Below are 18,120 nucleotides of genomic sequence, written 5' to 3'. Positions count from 1 at the left end.
GATTTCACAGAGGGACTTGGCTAAGCAGGCATCAAAGGATAGAGATGTAAAAAAAAAAAAGTGGGGGAAAGGGAGAGGCCTTCAATGGCAGGGTGCTGACACCTCTGGGGCTAGGTTGTTTCACAAATTTCAAGAAGTGGGGGATTCGAATGGGGACTTCGGTATTACTTTTAGGTTCAAGTTCTTGACTTCCAAGTCAGAGTCCTCACAACCAATTCTTACTTGTCTAAAACGTGGAGCATCCCAGGGCCAGTGTCTTTGCTCAATGACTTGACACAATGATTGATCATTCCCACCTTCTCTGTGACAGCCAATGAACAAAACAGCCCAAGAGTCCACTCAGGAGTTCACCCAAAGCCTGGATGAATGATGACACATTTACGTAGTGGAGCAGGATGGTGAGGGAGTTATCTACATTCTGGTAGGGGAAATCTCCAAGATAACAATACAAAGGGTCAGGTCAGGAACATTAACAACCTGAAAAAGAAACATGTGACAGATGTGCATTAAGTGATAAAACGTGTGTTTTGTGGCAGAGAGATGTGCATATGTGTAAGTGTGACAGAGGGGTGTGTGTGTGCGACCAGCATGTGTGTGAGATAACGTGCATGCGTGTGAGAGGTGTGAGGGTGTGAGAGGTGTGTCTGTGTGTGAGAGACCTCAGCCATGGTGGGAACACACCCCGAGACCCTCAGCAGACCTCTGAATCTACAGACAGTATGTTGTAGGGCCGACTGGGGAGTGGCGTCGGTTGTGGTGGAGGAGCACCAGCAGAACTCCCAGAGCGGTTTCCCTTCCCCTCCCAACACAGCTGCAGAGCTTCACTGAAGATATTCCTAATTTCCAGATCAACCAACCGCAAAGTTCACTATGACCTGAAAATAACTCTCCAAAGCCTCCACCTTACTCGCCGCTCTGGTGCCTGTATCAACCCAAACAGCCTTTGAAGGGCGTGGCCCCACTGGCCCGCTTCTCCCTGGACTGGTGGGCCTCGCCCGGGAGCATGGCTAATAAAGACTCTTTGGTTATTAGTCATCTCTCTTCCTTCTTTTTGTGTGTCAACCCTACTCAATACTCCTACCATACACATGTCTTGACAGTTTCATTGCTAAACTAGCCACCATGAGAGGTTAGCTGCAGTAACTACTAACACAGAGCCATTACAACTTACACGTCTATGACAGTTTCATTGCTAAACTAGCCACCATGAAAGGTTAGCTACAGTAACTACTAATACCCAGAGCCATTACAGCTTTGTACTGTGAGAAAACTGCCAGCATCCTCCTGTGCTTTGGGGATGTTGTTAAGTAGAACAGGGTGGCTTGAACACAAGCACTGTGATATGGTGAGAGTCAACCTGATGACCCAGATAGCTGTGAAGTGGCTAGCGGGCAGGTAGTGTACACTGCACAGATACACAGGACACAGCAAGGAGTCATGTCCCAGGTGGAAGGAACAGGACAGTCTGAGACGCCACCATGCCACTCACAAATGTGTACAAGTTGAAAATATGAGCTGTTGCTGCGGGTTTTGTTGACTGTTTTCAGACTACTGCTGACCATGGGGAACTGAAACTGGGCAAGTAGGGCTAACTACATGGATGCCTACATGGATGTGGGCAAGTGGGACTAACTACATGGATGTGGGCAAGTGGGACTAACTACATGGATGTGGGCAAGTGGGACTAACTACATGGATGTGGGCAAGTGGGACTAACTACATGGATGTGGGCAAGTGGGACTAACTACATGGATGTGGGCAAGTGGGACTAACTACATGGATGTGGGCAAGTGGGACTAACTACATGGATGTGGGCAAGTGGGACTAACTACATGGATGTGGGCAAGTGGGACTAACTACATGGATGTGGGCAAGTGGGACTAACTACATGGATGTGGGCAAGTGGGACTAACTACATGGTTGTGGGCAAGTGGGACTAACTACATGGATGTGGGCAAGTGGGACTAACTACATGGTTGTGGGCAAGTGGGACTAACTACATGGATGTGGGCAAGTGGGACTAACTACATGGATGTGGGCAAGTGGGACTAACTACATGGATGTGGGCAAGTGGCGCTAACTACATGGTTGTGGGCAAGTGGGACTAACTACATGGATGTGGGCAAGTGGGGCTGACTGCATGGATGCCTGCCTATCATCTCTATTCTGTTCCCAGCCACCTGGAAGGGGGCTGCCTTCTCCAGGTCCTCTAGGGTCCTGGCCTATCCAGTGACAGCAGGGCCTTGCCTGCACCTCCCCCTTTCTCGCCTGCATGGCAGCAGGAGTCTCTGCGCTGGGAGCAGCCCGCCCTCCTTCACTTGGCCCTGGCTTTCAGACCTCAGTAGGGCCTCTCCCTTCAACCTTTCACCCCTAGGTGGGGGTGGGGTGGGGAAATACTCCTGACTACTAAAATGAAAAAAGCTGGCCACAGGCATTAAACTAATCATCAGGACACCAGCATGGATTCCATTCCCGGGGTATCTCATGATGCCGGCCTCCCATCTTTTGCTGGTGTTTGGGAAGAGAACCTGCAGATGGGAGCATTCTGTCCACCGATCTCTGTCCCTCTGCTTTTCAAATAAACAGAAAGCATAAACATAAACAGAACAGATAGCTGCATTGCTCACAAACAGCCAAACATCATCCCTGGGACCTGCACCTGCCGGTCCAGCCCAACCTCTTCATGCCTCACAGAACAGATCTCTGCTGTCCCTTGTGCTAAGAAAAGTTTGAAAAGGGCTGGTCCCATGGAGCTGGGATCTGAAGATTTGTGGCTGATGGGCAAAGTGACCTATCCTTCCCTCTGTGGATAGGAAGAGATAAAAGCTACAGCAGAAATCAGAGCTCTGTCCATGCACTACCGTGCACACCTGCAGCGGCCATTTGGTGCTGGAGGACATCAGTGATTGGCAGTAATACGACAGTCACAGGGATTGCCCAGGAGACCTCCCTCTTCAGCTCAGACTCCAACCGACACCTGGTATGGATCGAGGGAGACCCTGGCTTTCCTTACACCTCATCTGTGACACCTGCAGCTACTGGTGCCCATGACATCTCTCATTCACAGAGGACACAGTAACGGCTGTGACCGGATGAGGAATCCTCGAGTCCACCTGCCCACCTGCTCCCAGAGATATAGGTTTTTCTGCTCTAATCTAAGGGCAGTTAGTTACCTTATGTACTGGATTGCACCTCTCCTTCCTGGGTAGGCTCTACCCTGTAAAGAAATGACTCTCTACTCAATATCTCTGTATTAACACACTTCGCTTGGGCCTCATTCCCCACAGCTCAAGCCCCCTTTCATATCTGCTCACGCTCACTCTTCCTTGAGCTAGCTTGTTCCTATCACCCCATGGAGATGGCTCTTGCGACTGTCCCCAACATCATCTGCCTGACAACTCCAGCTACCAACTCTGCCTTCTTGTCCCCACTTGATCAGCCATTACGCCCCACCTTCATTGGTTGAAACACGGTCTGCGTGGTGCATCTGGGGCTGCAGCCCCCCGTGCTCTCCCCACCAGCCTCTGTGCCCTGAGCAGGTCTGCCCTGTCCTCTATGGCTTTGCCTGGGGGTGTCCCAGAGCACAGCTCCTGCCTCTTTCATCCCCATCTTCCTACACCCTGTCCCCGGGTTGATACAGGCAGAGCCATGAGAACCATCAAGTGGCCCAGCCTCTCCAGTCAACCCAACCGGCACATTAACTGCCTCCTAGTCATTTCCACTTGATGTCTAGTGGGTATTTTAAGCCATGTCCAAACGGCACTCTGGAGACCCCACCCCAAGCCACTGTACATATATTCTATTTTTTTCCCATGCTTTCCTCCATCTGAGTAAAAAAATAACAGCGACAAAAAACTACCAATCTTCCTGAATGGCTTATATTAAGAAAAAAAATTCCAGGAAAATGGGAACGGTGTAGCAGGCTGTTTCCTGCCTGCATGGCCAGAATCCCTTATGGCCTACAGTTCATGTCCCAACTGCTCCTCTTCCAATCTAACTCCCTGGTAATGGCCTGGGAGGGCAGCAGAGGCTAGGCCATGTCCTTGGGTCCCTTAACCTGTGTGGGAGATGTAGAGGAAGCTTTGGCTTCCCATCAGCTCAGCTCTGGCTGTTGTGGCCATTTGGGGAGTGAATCTGCAGATGGAAGATCCCTCTCTCCTTTCTGTAACCTTGCCTTTAAACCAACCAACCAATCAAACAATCAAACTCTAGTCTTGACTTCAAAAAAGGCTTTTTCTTAAAAAAAAATGGGAGGAATATCAAGATTTCAGCTTTTTTCCAATCCACATAATTCATCACCAGGGTTCATCTGCACTACGGCCACCAATCAAGAGGAATTGTGGCCCTAGCCACCACCAGCTCACGCCCATACACTAACTCACCCACGGCAGCCCTGGGTGGTGTCCCCTTCCACTCCCGCCTGCTGCAGCTCATTGTCCACAGAGCAGCCGAGGGCTCACTGTCCCACAGCCGAGGGCGGCTTCCAAAGTGCACCCTGACCTGCCAATTCTTGTTTCTTCCAGCGGCCTCCACTGCACAGAACAAGGGTCTCAGCAGGGATGGTAAAACCCTGTCGGCATGGCCTTGGCCCTTTGTCTGAGGTGCTGATTCCTGCAGCCTCTCCTCACTCATGCGCCTTATCTCTGCTGGCTTCTCTTTTCTGACCATGTCAGCTTACATGTCTCTCCCCGACACTCCGAGACGGCTGGTCCCCACTGCCCGGGCCACTCTCCTCCGTCTGTCTCTGGGATCTATTTTCCGTAAGATTCTGACCCCACACAGAATGACATATTTATGAGTCTCCATGCTCATTGTCCACCTAGAATGGACAGGCCCCTGGCCTGTCACCAGTGTCTGGCATATGTAGAGGCCCTGTATTTGCTGCATACGCAGAGGAACCAATTCCAGGAGACCAAGGGTAACATGCTTCCTCCATGTGGCCAGCTCAGGTCTGCTCTGAGGTCCAGCTCGATGAGCAGGTGGATGAGCAGGACAAACATCATCCAACGCCCACCTCCAACAATGTTGCTACTTATATACTCCCAGCCACATCCTAACTCAGGGACTTTCAGAAAGGGTCTTTGTTTGGTTTGGTTTGGTTTTTTAAGTCACCTATTGATCTGAAAGGCAGAGTGACAGACAGTGGGAGACACAGAGAGAAAGATTTCTCAGCTGCTTGTTAATTACCCCAAAATGATTACAATGGCCAGGCTGAGCCAGAGCTAGGAACTCCATTAAGTCTCCCAGGTGGACACAGGGGCCCAAGCACCTGAGCCATCTTCTGTTGCTTTCCCAGGTGGACACAGGGCCCAAGCACCTGAGCCACCTTCTGCTGCTTTCCCAGGTGCCTTAAGAGGAAGCTGGATCAGAGGCAGAGTAGTAGGGACATCAGTACGCATGTGGGATGCTGGCATCGCAGGCAGAAGCGTAACTTATTGTGCCATAACACTAGCTTCTGGGAAAGGTTTTATTCTTTCTTAGCCCCTCTCAGGTTTCTGTGCACACCATGGATATAATTGTGCCCATCTTGTAAGGCTCCTGTGAGAACTAAATGATTGACAGAAAGCTGAGGAGGCTCAAGAAATGCTTAAACCATAAAGCCAACAGTGGGAGCTCCTGGGCACCAAGTACCTATTGCAGACTGGGCCCTGCTCTAAGTACCTGATTCTCATCGTAACCCTAGGAGCCAAGTACTCTGGTTAGCCCATCTCACAGATGAGAAGACAGATCAGGAAGGGGGCAGCCTTGCTCAATGGAAGCTGCCTGCAATGAGACTTTACATGTTGACTGACAGCCATTCATGCTTTCAACAACCAGACATCCATCCAGCACACATTTGTGTGTGGAATGTGTGCTAGTCACAGTTCCAGAACACAGCAATGAATGCAACTGGCTTGTCTTCTACAAGTGAGAAATGCACCGTGTGTCAGATGCTTACAGGTGTTCTGGGACAACCAGGTAAGCGGGGAGGATTTCACACAGGGTGGGCAGCAGAGGCCTCCTGGAGCAGGACTGAGCACCCACAGGAAGGGCAGCAATGAGTCACACAGGAGCCTGCATGGAAGCCCTCCAGGCAGGCAGGAGCAAGCAGCCAGGCCTGGTGTATTCTAGAAACATGTGTGAGGCCAGAAGGCAGGCAATGGAGCATCAGAGAGCAGTGAGCAGGTGGGGGAGAGGAGGGTCAAGGAGCCACGAAGATAATGAGGCTCCCACCTTGGGTGCACGGGTGCTCCATCCAGCAGCTGGGCAGGAGGACCCTGGCCAGAGGATTAGTGACCACACCTCACCTCACAGACCCCAGCCCATCAGGGCACTGCCAGCCACACCTGTCGTCAGACAGCAGCACAGTTTACAGTACTGTTGCCAACAGGACCCTAACAAGACCTGCTCGGCACAGAACGGAGGCCACCAAGAGCTGGCTGTACCATGCGATCTTACAAAGTTCACGTAGATGCCTCTCTGGTCTCCCAGTACCCATCTGCACATCCCTCACAGTGCAGAGGAATTACACAGGAGTGTGCCTGAGTGCCAGGTACACTGGGCAACCTCCAAAGTGGCACCTCCTACTACCTTAGGCCCAGTACCAAGTCCCAACTTGGCCTTGGGAACTAGCAAAATGCTGGTACTTCCACTTCTTCCTGGGCTCTGCAGACCTTGGTGGGACCACATGGTGTTTCAAGGGGTCTCCTGCTCTAGCCTGGGCAAAGTCTTCTCTGAAAGCTCCTTGCTGGGGAAGCGAGGCCAAGTGTCCAAGAATAGAGAGGACCCTGCTCAGTCGTGTGTCTGCAGCCCCCCACCAGGGGAGATGAACCTCCTCTCCAAGGCTCATCCAGGCAAGACTAGTCAAGCATGGGCAAGGTGAGAATGAACAGGACGGTGCCAGCATTTGCCATAATGTGAGCTACTACTGCTAATGGCAACCACTTCCTCCAGTCCCCGAAACAACCTCTGAGAAGGAGAACCACCACCCTACTTTTCAGATGAGGAAACTGAGGTTCAAATCAACTGAATGACTCGGCCAAGGCCATAGAGCTAGCGAGTGGAAGATCCGCACCAAGCTTAGACACGAAACATGCCAGAGGCTCCTTCTCTTCCCAGGAACCATCCAAGAACAAGCTGCCGTTATGAGCAAGGAGGATACAGAGAGCATCTGTGTGGGGAAACATATCAGTAGATCGGTCTTCTCTGACAAAAATAAGGAAGGTGAAGACTCAAAGCCAAACTGCATGGAAGAAGGCCCAGGTGGGAGTTTTGATATTCACTGCAGACTTGTTTGTAAACGGCTTGAGCCTCTATCAGCCAGGGAGTGGGCCACCTGGTGATACAAAGAGACACTGTGTAAGCAACTGATTTTCTTAGGGAGTCAACCTGCGTTCATTCAGGCAGAGCAGCCCCCAAATCACCAGGCTGAGTGTTCACCATTCATCCTGGTTCTTAGATCTAGGATGCTGCTCTGCTTCATGGCTGGGGAGCTGCATACCACCAACCTAGCTCCCTGGCTTTCTGGTTTCTGCTAGGGTGCGACCAGCGAGAAGCACTTAAGCAGATTAGGGGGTAGGGAAAAGCAGAGAAAGACCAGGGTATCTGTCACCAGCCCCTGCCCCATCGGTGTGCAGGTCTCCAGGTATAGCCTAGCCCTTTGACAGCCTCGGTCCTGGTTCCCCACCAGCCAGGCTTCCTCCCCTGTGCCCATGGCCACCCCAGTCTCTCCCACTGTACTGCCTGCTGTTGCGGCCCTGAACCTGACCACGACCTATCAGCGACATCACATGATGGCCACTTACTGACCTCCCCAGGAACTTCCCGAGCAGCTTCACCATTAACGTCCCCACGAGTCCTCCGATGGCAAATATGGACACAGTCACAGACCAGAGCAGAGTCAGAGTGTCCGGGCCTATTGGTTGTCCGTGTCTTCTTTGCCAAGACTCATTGTAAAAGGCCTTGATGTACTGAAAGCAAACAACAGGGCCACGTTACTCCCTCTGTTCCATTCTGCTGCCTGAAATGAACCAATAAACACAGTGCCTTCCCTGGGTTCGATACCTGGCTAAGCTGGCTTTGAGGTGCTTAGCACTAGATTCTTCTAACAAGCTTGAGGGACGGTCCCTCCTGCCCTTATTGTACTTCATTTCCCATATAAGGAAGCCGAGGCTCGGACAAAGTGACTTGCTCCACAAGTGGAAAATTTGGGAGTCCAACTCAGATCTGACTCCCGGCCTAGGATAAACTTTGTACCCAGACTTCTCCAACTCAAATCCACATCAGTGTCACCCTGGAAGTGTATTAAAAAATGTGCACACCTCATAGAAGACTTGGCTTGGGTAGGCAAAGATACAAGACAGGAAAAAGACACTAAGAATTAACAAAGCAATTTCTCGTTATGACTCATCTCACTTAACCCTTGGGCCATCCTAAAAGTGTCATTCACCATAGAGACCTCAGGGGTTGAGAACCACACCCCACAGTGGGGTGGAGCCGGTGGAATCCATAGAACCTGCCAGACCCTCATGGCCTCTGTGTTCTCCCCCCTTGCCCATGCCACAGGTCACATTACTCAGAACTTTGTGTGGAGGTGTGGCCCCGTGATAGATTCTCACCCAAGGGGCAATGGCCACCTCCTCTGTGCCCATGGCCGCCCCATTCAGCCACTGGGGTACGAAGATTTTGCATGCCTTCTCATACTTACTCCCTGACCCCATAACCTGGCACATGCCCCAGCAGAGTGCTCTGAAGCCTTGGGGGATGGAGGTCAGTCTACTGAAGCAGCCTGGGGCCCTGAATGACACGGGGGAGCAGAGTACCTTGGCTCACCTGTCGTGGAGGTGATGTGAGTGAAAAGTGAAAGTCACCATGTCAGGTCACCAACCCTGAATTGGCTTGTTGTAGCAGCCAGTTCACCCTACCCTGGTGAACTTAACTCTCAAGTCCATGCCTTGGTAATTGCCCTATGACATGAAGCTTCGAGGAGATGGAGAGACTGACGCTGAGTCACGAAGACAGGCCAAGCCTGGAGATAGGACCTGTGCCCAGCACTGTGCTGAGGGAAACTCCCAGCTGGGAGAAGCACTCTTCAGTGAGAGAGTTTAAGGCCAGCATGATCGCTATTTTCCAGGCCAGCTTTGGACCATCTTATCTGTGGATTCCACTGGTATGTTCCCGTGGAGTCTGCATCCAAGCTGCCCATACCTGTGTCCTCTCAGGATGTGCCCCTTAGCACAAGGGGTCCAGTATCCCATCCTGTCTTTCGGGCACAAGCCACGCTGCTCCGGCCTGCCAGCAGGCTGTTGTCTGGTAGAGCCACGCTGAGTGAACGTGCAGCACAACCAAGGCGAGACACCCAGCCTTACTCAGGACCCTGAGAGCACCTGTACAAACCCAACCTGAGCAAATAATAGCCCTGCTCTGTGGCCCAGGTTCGTCCACGGTCCTTAAAGAAGCACTGTGAGGACTGTATGGGACAGCAAACGTACAGCACAGCACTGGACCCCTAAGAAAGTCCCAGCTGCTCCACTTCCCATCCAGCTCCCTGCTTGTGGCCTGGGAAAGCAGGAGAGAATGGCTCAACTCCTTGCGACTCTGCACCCACGTGAGAGACCTAGAAGAAGCTCCTGGCTCCCTGCTTCAGATCAGTTCAGCTCTGGCCATTACAGCTATGTGGGGAGTGAGTCAGCAGATATAAGTGGACACCGCAGGTATCGCCTCTTGTTCTCAGGCCCCTCCCTCCTGAGCGCCCAGCACCCTCAGACCTGGTAGCTCTGTTTAAGGTCTCAGGCCTTTCCCTCCTGAATCCCACCTCTTCTCACTCCCCCACAGCAGTGCGGCATGCCTCCATTAACTGTTCCCAGCATGGCGCTGCTCTGGGACAGCCAGGCCTTTCACATACTCCAGTACCTATTCCGCCCCAACTCGGTCTTCCACACCCCACCAATCCCTCAGGGCTCAGCTCTGATGCCACTTCCTCATGCTGTCTTCCCTGAGTCCCAGCATCAGACACACACAAGCCACTCAGCTGACTCATGCCATGTCAATGAATGAACTGCCCTCTCCTCACGTTCTTGCAGCCCCTTCTAGCACCCACCTCCTTCCCTTCCTGCCCCACAGTGAGAGGTGCAAAGGACCCCCCCCACCACCAGGCTTAGCTGCACACTTTGCAGAGCTCACAGCACGGTACAGGGCCCACCTTCCTGCCTTCCTCCTAAGGCGAAGATGGACCTGGCATGACATCCAAGGCTGCCGGCCGGCATGGTGCAGTGAGCAGCAGGTGGCTTCCTGCAGTGTTGGCATCCCATATCAGAATGTTCATGTCCCAGTTCATGTCCCAGCTGTGCCACTTCCGGTCCAGCTCCCTGCTAACGCATGCTTAGGCCCCCTGCATCCACGTGGGGGACCCAGATGAAGTTGTGGGCTCTGTGGGCTCCTGGCTTCAACCTGGGTCAGCTCTAGCCACTGCAGACATTTGAGGAGTGAACCAGTGGATGGAAGATCTCTCTCTCCGCCCTTCACTAACTAAATATTAATGATAACATCATAAACCACCGATTACTACAAGTGCCACTATTTTTAGCCTCAGAATCAAACTTTCAAACCAACTTGAACGGAACCCCCCAATACTAAATTAACAGAACTAAAAAGCAAAATGAACAAGCAAGCCACTAACAGGCTGAGTCTGTGGCCGACACAGGAACTCCTTGGAATGCTGGGGAGGCCACCGGCCCCCTGCTGCCAGAGCACATTCATGGCCGTGCGTCTGCCTGACACAGGCACCCCAGAGCACAGCCGCCCTGTGCTACCTGCATTTCCCAAATGTCCTCCCCACAGCCCTCCATCTCCTCCAGGAAACCTCACCTGCCTAGTTAGGGGACCCTGTGGCGCTTGCACACCAGCAGTACAGCCTGTGAAGACGTCGGAGGGCAATTGCACCTGTATCTGACTTCAGGCCAAAACAAGAGTCAAGGACACAGACAGGGTCGTGGCTAGCAAATCCTCAGCAGGCTCCAGGCGCAGAACAAGTCGGAGGGACACACCTGTCTCCTTGTCTTAAGACTCACAGCAACCGCCTCTCTGTTGGAAGCCTGAGGGGGCCCGCCCTCCAGTTCCTGCCATTTCTTTCAGGGCTCCCGCACCGCAGCCACTAGGAAGCGAACCCCATATGTCATGCTGGTCTGGTTCTGGCGCTCCCTTTAGACTGACCTCAGTCCTGCCTAATCCCACTGCACTCCTACAAAAGCTCCAGGGACAGGGGACTCACGGACATTGTGTGTGACTGAAGCGCCCTCTGCCGGGCGAACCCTGCGGGTGCATGGACACTTACCAGGGTGGGGGCGTTGACCACCGAAAGGTTGTAGCCGTAGAGGAAGGAGGAGCCGAAGGCACCCACAAGAGAGGCCCCCACGAGAGAGCAGGTCCAGCCCTGGGGAAAGAAGAAGACTGCACGTTGGCGCAGAGCCTTGCACCGGAGAGGGGCGCACAAGCAGGGCCGTGTGCATGTGCTGCCCCCCCCCCCCGCAGGATGCGTGGGAGATCTAGGAAACGCCGTCCCACGTGGGCTGCAGGTGTCCTGAAGCCACTGCACCGCTGTTGCAGCTGAATTTGGCCAGAACCTGACCCAGAGAGGAGCAGAAAAAGCAGCTGGCCTTCGTGAAGCTCTGCCAGGCACTGTTATCTTGGGATTCCGCCTTTCAAGGGAAGGAAGCAGTCCTTGTTGCTGTCTCGGCTGGAGACCAGAACCCAGAATGTCACACCGCACCATCCTGCCTCTGCACTATGGACCCGAGCCTGTCCACAGACACAGGGTCGCACACAGACTGCGCATGCATGTACACTTGCACACGTGCGCGGGCATACACACAGCCATCCTGACCGAAGCATCAGTGTACAGGCTGGTCCAAGCTCCCTGGCACCATGGTGATGTGGGGCCACAGTGCTGAGAACAAGGCATCTGCCCCTGTATATCCAGGACAGAACCCCAGAACACAAGCTCCTGGGTGCCTTGAACAAGGACTGAACGAAGGAGACTAGAGATCTTTCCCCTGGTGTGTGTAGTTGGGTGGTCGTGCTTGCATACATAGTGTCAGGCCCTGACAAAGCTCTGGCAGTACAGAAGGGAACCAGACAGACCTTAAATTGGTCAATGACAACTTGAGAGGGGAAGCTATTCCCGCCCCTCCCAGCTTGTCTCCCTCCTCTAGCAGGGTTCCGGGCCACTCGGTCAGGGGCATGAAACTGTCACTGTACCTTGGCTTGCCCATCTGTAACCTGGGATTTCAACGCTGGGCCTAGCTGCTTAGGTTGGCTGAGTCCTCAGATGTTGCTGGGGGCAGCCGTGTGGGTGCCGTCAGAAAGATGTGTGCCCCCCCAGGCTCCTGCAGCTGTGTCCTATGACCAAGCATGACCTCTCTCCCCCGTGCTCTGTGTGACAGTGTCTCCTCCCCATTTTCACTATGGTGTCTTTGGCTTGACCTGGTCGGGCCCCCATGCCCCAGCTTTGCCACTAATGTCGCTTTGGGTCAGGCACATGGCTGCTGGGACCCAGTTTCCTCATCCATGGAGTGAGCGTGGCCAGAGGACCCACTTCATGGGTGGTTAAACACAGAGACAAGGTAGAACTATTGGATCCTTGGCAGAGAGCCTAGCCTGGCATGTGGTGGGCACCATGAGTGCCAACATCAGGGGCTGGGAGTGGCCAGGGTGCCAGTGATCAGAGGAAGGGCTTGTCGCTGCCAAGCTGGGGAGGGGATAAGATGTGTTTCTGCAGTGCCAGGCTGGTGCTGCCAGGGCCCCTTGCTGGGACTGTCACATTTCAGACAAGATGCCCTGTGTAGTCAGCCTTCCCTTTAAACCACACCCCAGCCCCACCCCGCCCCAGGTCTCAGCTCAGGTGGGTTTCCTCTGCTTCGTGGAGGGCTTGAGTGAGCAGTCCCTTCAGGGCCCTGGCTCCTAGCCTCATCTTCCTGAAGCATGTGGTTTCTGTTCTTGTCTCCGCCTGGTGCCAGATAAGAGGGGTGAGGAAAGCTGCTGGCAACCTGTCTCGCCTTGCTGTCCTGTTCTCTCTGGGGCCCCCAACTGCTGCCTGGCTCCCTGGGCAGCTTTCTTCTCCTTACCAGGGTAGGGCAGAGGGCACTGTGGCAGGTATGCCCCAGGAAGGGGTGAGGAGGGCATGCCAAGTCAGTGAGAGGCTGGCTAGCCCAGCAACAAGGGGCTCAGGGAGCTGGAGTGCCACACTAAGATCTCGCATGTGTAGCACATGTGACCCAAGCCCAGGCCTCCCTGTCAAGCAGCTGGCAGGCTGGACTGCCCGCTGCCCCGTCGTGGCCACCCTGCTGTCCTGCTGCACTCACAGGCCAGTGCATTTCTTTTAACCTATATTCTCCTCCACCTGGCATGGGGCTCCTCCTGGGGCGGTGACTGGTGGGCAGCTCCCTCCCTGATCCCAGAGGCCCTGGGTGGTGCCAATGGGGCCCCAGGAGCAAAGCTCAACTCCATGCCCTGTCCCTTAGATGGGACCGGAGCCTGGACCGGACTTCTGCAGGGCATCTCCCGGCAATGAGGAGGCCAAGGCCACGGGCAGGAGGGAGCGAAGTGCTCAGTGGGAAATGGAGCAAGGGATTGGCCTCCATGAAAAGTGGGCCAGCTTGTTTTCCCTCTCTCTGTTCACATCATTCCAGCCACCAGGGCACCCCCAGATTCCTCTTTGGGCTCCCCATCAAGGCGCTCATTCTCAGTTTGGCATCTAACTTTTTAGGTTCCTCCCCTGCTGAAGTCTATGTACTCACGGGTGAGGGGCACCTGGCACCTGCCCAAGCTCCTCCCAAATGACCAGGGCCAAGCACACAGATCCTGGTGCTGCCTCCTGCTTTGCCACTGTGTGTTCCCTGGCCAAGGCACCGAGTTTCTTTGAGCTGCCTGAATGGGCCTGTGTTAGAAAGCATGCAGCCCCCAGCAGCCTGCTGGCTGACTCACGTGGGTCACCCTGGGGCCCCAGAGCATGTGCCAAAGAGAGGCGTTTGTCCTGTCCTGTCCCCTCCGTGCTGGCCAAGGGAACACCTCCTGACAGTCTGCCCGGGTGGTCAGGGAGTTCAAAGAAGACAAAGACATCATTCCCACCAGGACACGCAGGGTGTCCTGGGAATCCGTTCCCTGCGTGAGCCATTGCCTCGCAGCTAGGACAGGTTGCCTCGGTTGTTGGCTCCTAGAGGCAGACAGTAGGCTGGAGCAGGGACAGGGGCACAGGTATGTTTGGTTGCTTAGTGCCTGCAGAATGTCTAGAAGCAAGGGCAGGGCTCAGGTCCAAAACAGGAGCCTGAGAAGCTACGAGCTGGGCTTGGTGACAGCACAAGCTGAAGGCTGGGTGTGGCTTGTGCTGGCAAGCTGGGAGCACGAATGTCAAAGGTGCCTGTGAACACCCAGCCTTGTGCTGTGCAGTGCTAGGGAAGTGCTGCTCATGGTCAACGCAGAGCCAAGGCTTCCAGAAAGGAAAGCCAGCACTTCCCCACCCTCCGCAGCTCCACCAGGGGTGGCTGGCACTCCCAAGTCATCCTGCATAGCATTAGTTGGTTGGAAATACCTCTAGGAGAACCAATTATGTCTAGCACCAGTGTTCAGCCATTTTCTCTGCCTCATTTACTGAGCTGTGGGCTCAGAGCAGGATTGGAAGTTGGAAGCACTGAATGACAACAAGCCAGGCCAGAGTGGGGCATGACCCTGGGAGGCATGATCTTGGAAGGATTCTGGAATCATCTGGGGAAGAAGGCTTCATACAGGACAGTGAGCCTGGATGTGGATGCATGCAGGGTAGGGTGTGGAGTGGAGGGTGTGGTGCCAAGGTCAGCAGGCAAGGGTGCTGGAGGATGCTGGGAAGTAAAGTGGGTGAGGGTGTTGAGGGCTCAGGAGGGGGGTCAGGGAGGATGGTACAGCCTCATCCTTGGTCATGGAGGATAACCAGAGGTCATCTTGTGGGAACGCATGTGCACCTGCTACTTCCTTCTCAGGCCCCTGCCCTGGCTTCCTTCTGCGCACCCTCCCCAGCACACCTCACCAGCTCTGGCTGAAGCTCAGAGCAGATGAGATGTCCCCTCTCCCCATCTATGACCAAGCCATGGTTCCCCAGTGGGACTGGAAATCCAGAAGGCACTGGGGCGTCAGGAGGCCAACTTGACACGCAGCCACAGGTGGACGTCAAGTGGGTGACAGCCCTATCCCATATCGCAGTCTACGCCACTTTCCCATGCACATTCACAGTTCTGGGACCACCCAGGCCCTGTCAGCCAGGTTCTGATTACGTGGGAACAATTGAGGTTCAGGGAGAGCGTGGAGCAGCCCGCCTCCACATCCAGCATTGCCTCCTGTCTCCTGCAACCTGAGGCCCTGTGCTTTGGGCGAATCCCAAGAAAGTTAACTCCTGTCCTGGATGTGGCCATGAGGCCAAGGTTCCTGGGGTTTCTGGGGCTGGGCGGGTGTCTGGCCTGCTCTGGCATGTTCTCATGCCTCACTTATATCCATCTGCAAGTATTTACTGAGCTCTTGTTCGTTCAAGTTCTCCTGGCCCTCGCTCAGGCCCTTCCTGCGGATGACTCTGAACTTGCTCATCCTTGCACTTCCTTCAAGAAGCCTCCCTGACTTCTCATGGCTCTGGGGTCACACATGCCTGACCCTGTGGACAGGAGCTCAGTGAAGGCAGGAACTGTGTGTGTCTTACAGTCTGAACCGCACTCCCGGGGGTCCTAGGTGGGAGTCTTTACCTCCAAGTCACTGCATGTGGAGATAGCGCCTTTCCCTCCTTACGGCAGGATGAGGTCGCATGGATGGGTCCCCAGCAGTCTGACAGGAGTCATTGTAAGAAGAGATGACTACATAGACATGTACACGGGCGACACCTCAGAAGAAACCAACCTGTTGGCGTCTCGCTCTTGGACTTGGGCTTCTGGAATAGTCAGAAAGATGTTTCTGTTGTTCCACGCATGCTACTGTATCATGGTGGGCCTAGAAAGCTCATGGGGCCCTGCGCCTCTGCTCCTGAGCTCATGGGGCCCTGCGCCTCTGCTCCTGAGCTCATGGGGCCCTGCGCCTCTGCTCCTGAGCTCATGGGGCCCTGCGCCTCTGCTCCTGAGCTCATGGGGCCCTGCGCCTCTGCTCCTGAGCTCATGGGGCCCTGCGCCTCTGCTCCTGAGCTCATGGGGCCCTGCGCCTCTGCTCCTGAGCTCATGGGGCCCTGCGCCTCTGCTCCTGAGCTCATGGGGCCCTGCGCCTCTGCTCCTGAGCTCATGGGGCCCTGCGCCTCTGCTCCTGAGCTCATGGGGCCCTGCGCCTCTGCTCCTGAGCTCATGGGGCCCTGCGCCTCTGCTCCTGAGCTCATGGGGCCCTGCGCCTCTGCTCCTGAGCTCATGGGGTCCTGCGCCTCTGCTCCTGAGCTCATGGGGCCCTGCGCCTCTGCTCCTGAGCTCATGGGGCCCTGCGCCTCTGCTCCTGAGCTCATGGGGCCCTGCGCCTCTGCTCCTGAGCTCATGGGGCCCTGCGCCTCTGCTCCTGAGCTCATGGGGTCCTGCGCCTCTGCTCCTGAGCTCATGGGGTCCTGCGCCTCTGCTCCTGAGCTCATGGGGTCCTGTGCCTCTGTTCCTGAGGCCTCCCTCCTGCCTGGCTAGGGGAGCCCAGCAGATGCTTCTGGAATGGAACGCAGGATGATTTCCACAGGCTTGAACGTTGGCTTGAACAAGGTGAAAATTCTCCAGCCGGGAAGGGTTGGGGAAAGGGCATGGTTTCTACTGAATATCATTTTAGCAATGTGTAAAATGACTACTCCTTCAGTCATAGACAGTGAATGCTTGCTCCACACAATGTGGGTAGAAAGGAAAGAACCAGTGCCCACCTAGAAATGCTGTCTGATTCACATGGTTCTTCCATTTCGCTGAGTGACCTAAGGAAGGTGGCTTCACCTCTCTGAACCTCCACTGCACACCTATTTGGGGACAATGATGTTCATGTTACCAGCTGGTGACCAGGCCTGTGAGCTCTGTCCTGCCACATACAGGCTGATGACTAACATGGGCGACTTTACTTCTGAGTCATGGTGGCCATCACAGGGGATGAGACACAAGGAGGACCACCTTGTCCTAGCTGCACAGCCTTGGAGAGGTGATTCCATCTCTCCCTGAGCCTCAGCCCCTGCTCTGTGAAGTGGGGGAGGTGACTTGGTGTGACCAGGAGAGCCACACAGGAGACCCAGGGATAGCTTCAGCACACAGGGGGTATCTTCTGGCTGCTGGATCTTGGATTGGTTTTAAAGACAGAGCCTGAGGTCTCTCTTGTGGCTGAAGACTTCCTGGGGGAAGGGGCAAGTGGGTTGGGCCTTGGGATGGGATGGGGAATGGGTTTCCACGATCACTAATGTACCCCAGTGGAGAAAGCCTACAGTGGGGAGGTAACATGGACACCATCAGGCTCCCAAGCATTGCCCTGTCACACTGCGGTTCACACACTCTTTCCCGCTAATCCTCACTCCCCAGAGGAAGGACAGCCTGGGCCACCAGAACATCCACAGAGGGACAGAGAGACAAACCAGAACTGACCGTTTTATTTTTTGCTGCATGGCTCTCTTTGTTTTCAGCTGGGTCCTTTTCGCTGAACTTCATGATTGATTTTTCCGACTTGGGGATTTTGTTGCAGCTGCTGCTCCTGAGAGCAAGGAGGAGATCGTTAGAGACTTGCTGTCGTGGGCGCGGGGTGAGAGGAGGGGCCTCAGCCGGGCTTTGAGAGCTCTGCCATGAAGGACACAGCAGGGCACAGAGCACCAGTCTCCCGTGGACTCCAGGGTCCCTGGAGACCTGGGCATTTCCCTTCCCCTCTCGGGCCTCAATTTCCCCATTTGTGAGAAGTGGTTTTCACGGGTCACGGGTCACTCTCCAGAACATTCTCATTCAGAAAGTAGTTCTTATGATGGAGTACATATTGGAAGCACTAGGCCATCTGTCTCCACGATGAGAAGATATAATGAGTGTAAATTAAAGTGAAAGCTCACTGGCCAACCTGGGACTAATTACTAAAACTCTTAGCAGAGTTGCTGGTGTGATGGAAGTGGAAAATTACACAGCTTTTTCTAGAGTTTGGGAATATGCTTCTAGAACCATA

The 18,120-nt window shown here is 54.3% G+C and overlaps 1 protein-coding gene across 1 annotated transcript in view; it reads right to left on the bottom strand.

The window, feature by feature from the left end:
• SLC2A9 (solute carrier family 2 member 9) overlaps positions 1–17,662 on the bottom strand; it is an 80,126-nt gene extending 62,464 nt beyond the window's left edge. Inside the window, exons 1-3 of the mRNA XM_004579353.2 lie at positions 17,562–17,662; positions 11,312–11,410; positions 7,789–7,949 (exon numbers count right to left, since the gene is read on the bottom strand). Coding sequence (XP_004579410.2) covers positions 7,789–7,949; positions 11,312–11,410; positions 17,562–17,624 — 323 coding nt within the window. The 5' untranslated portion in view covers positions 17,625–17,662. The remainder of the gene's footprint in view (positions 1–7,788; positions 7,950–11,311; positions 11,411–17,561) is intronic.
• Positions 17,663–18,120: the final 458 nt, after the last annotated feature.

The sequence above is a fragment of the Ochotona princeps genome, chromosome 11 (assembly GCF_030435755.1).
Source record: "Ochotona princeps isolate mOchPri1 chromosome 11, mOchPri1.hap1, whole genome shotgun sequence".
Lineage (NCBI taxonomy): Eukaryota > Metazoa > Chordata > Mammalia > Lagomorpha > Ochotonidae > Ochotona > Ochotona princeps.
The sequence above is the reverse complement of the archived record's forward strand: the minus strand, read 5'-3'. Positions and strand labels throughout refer to the sequence as shown.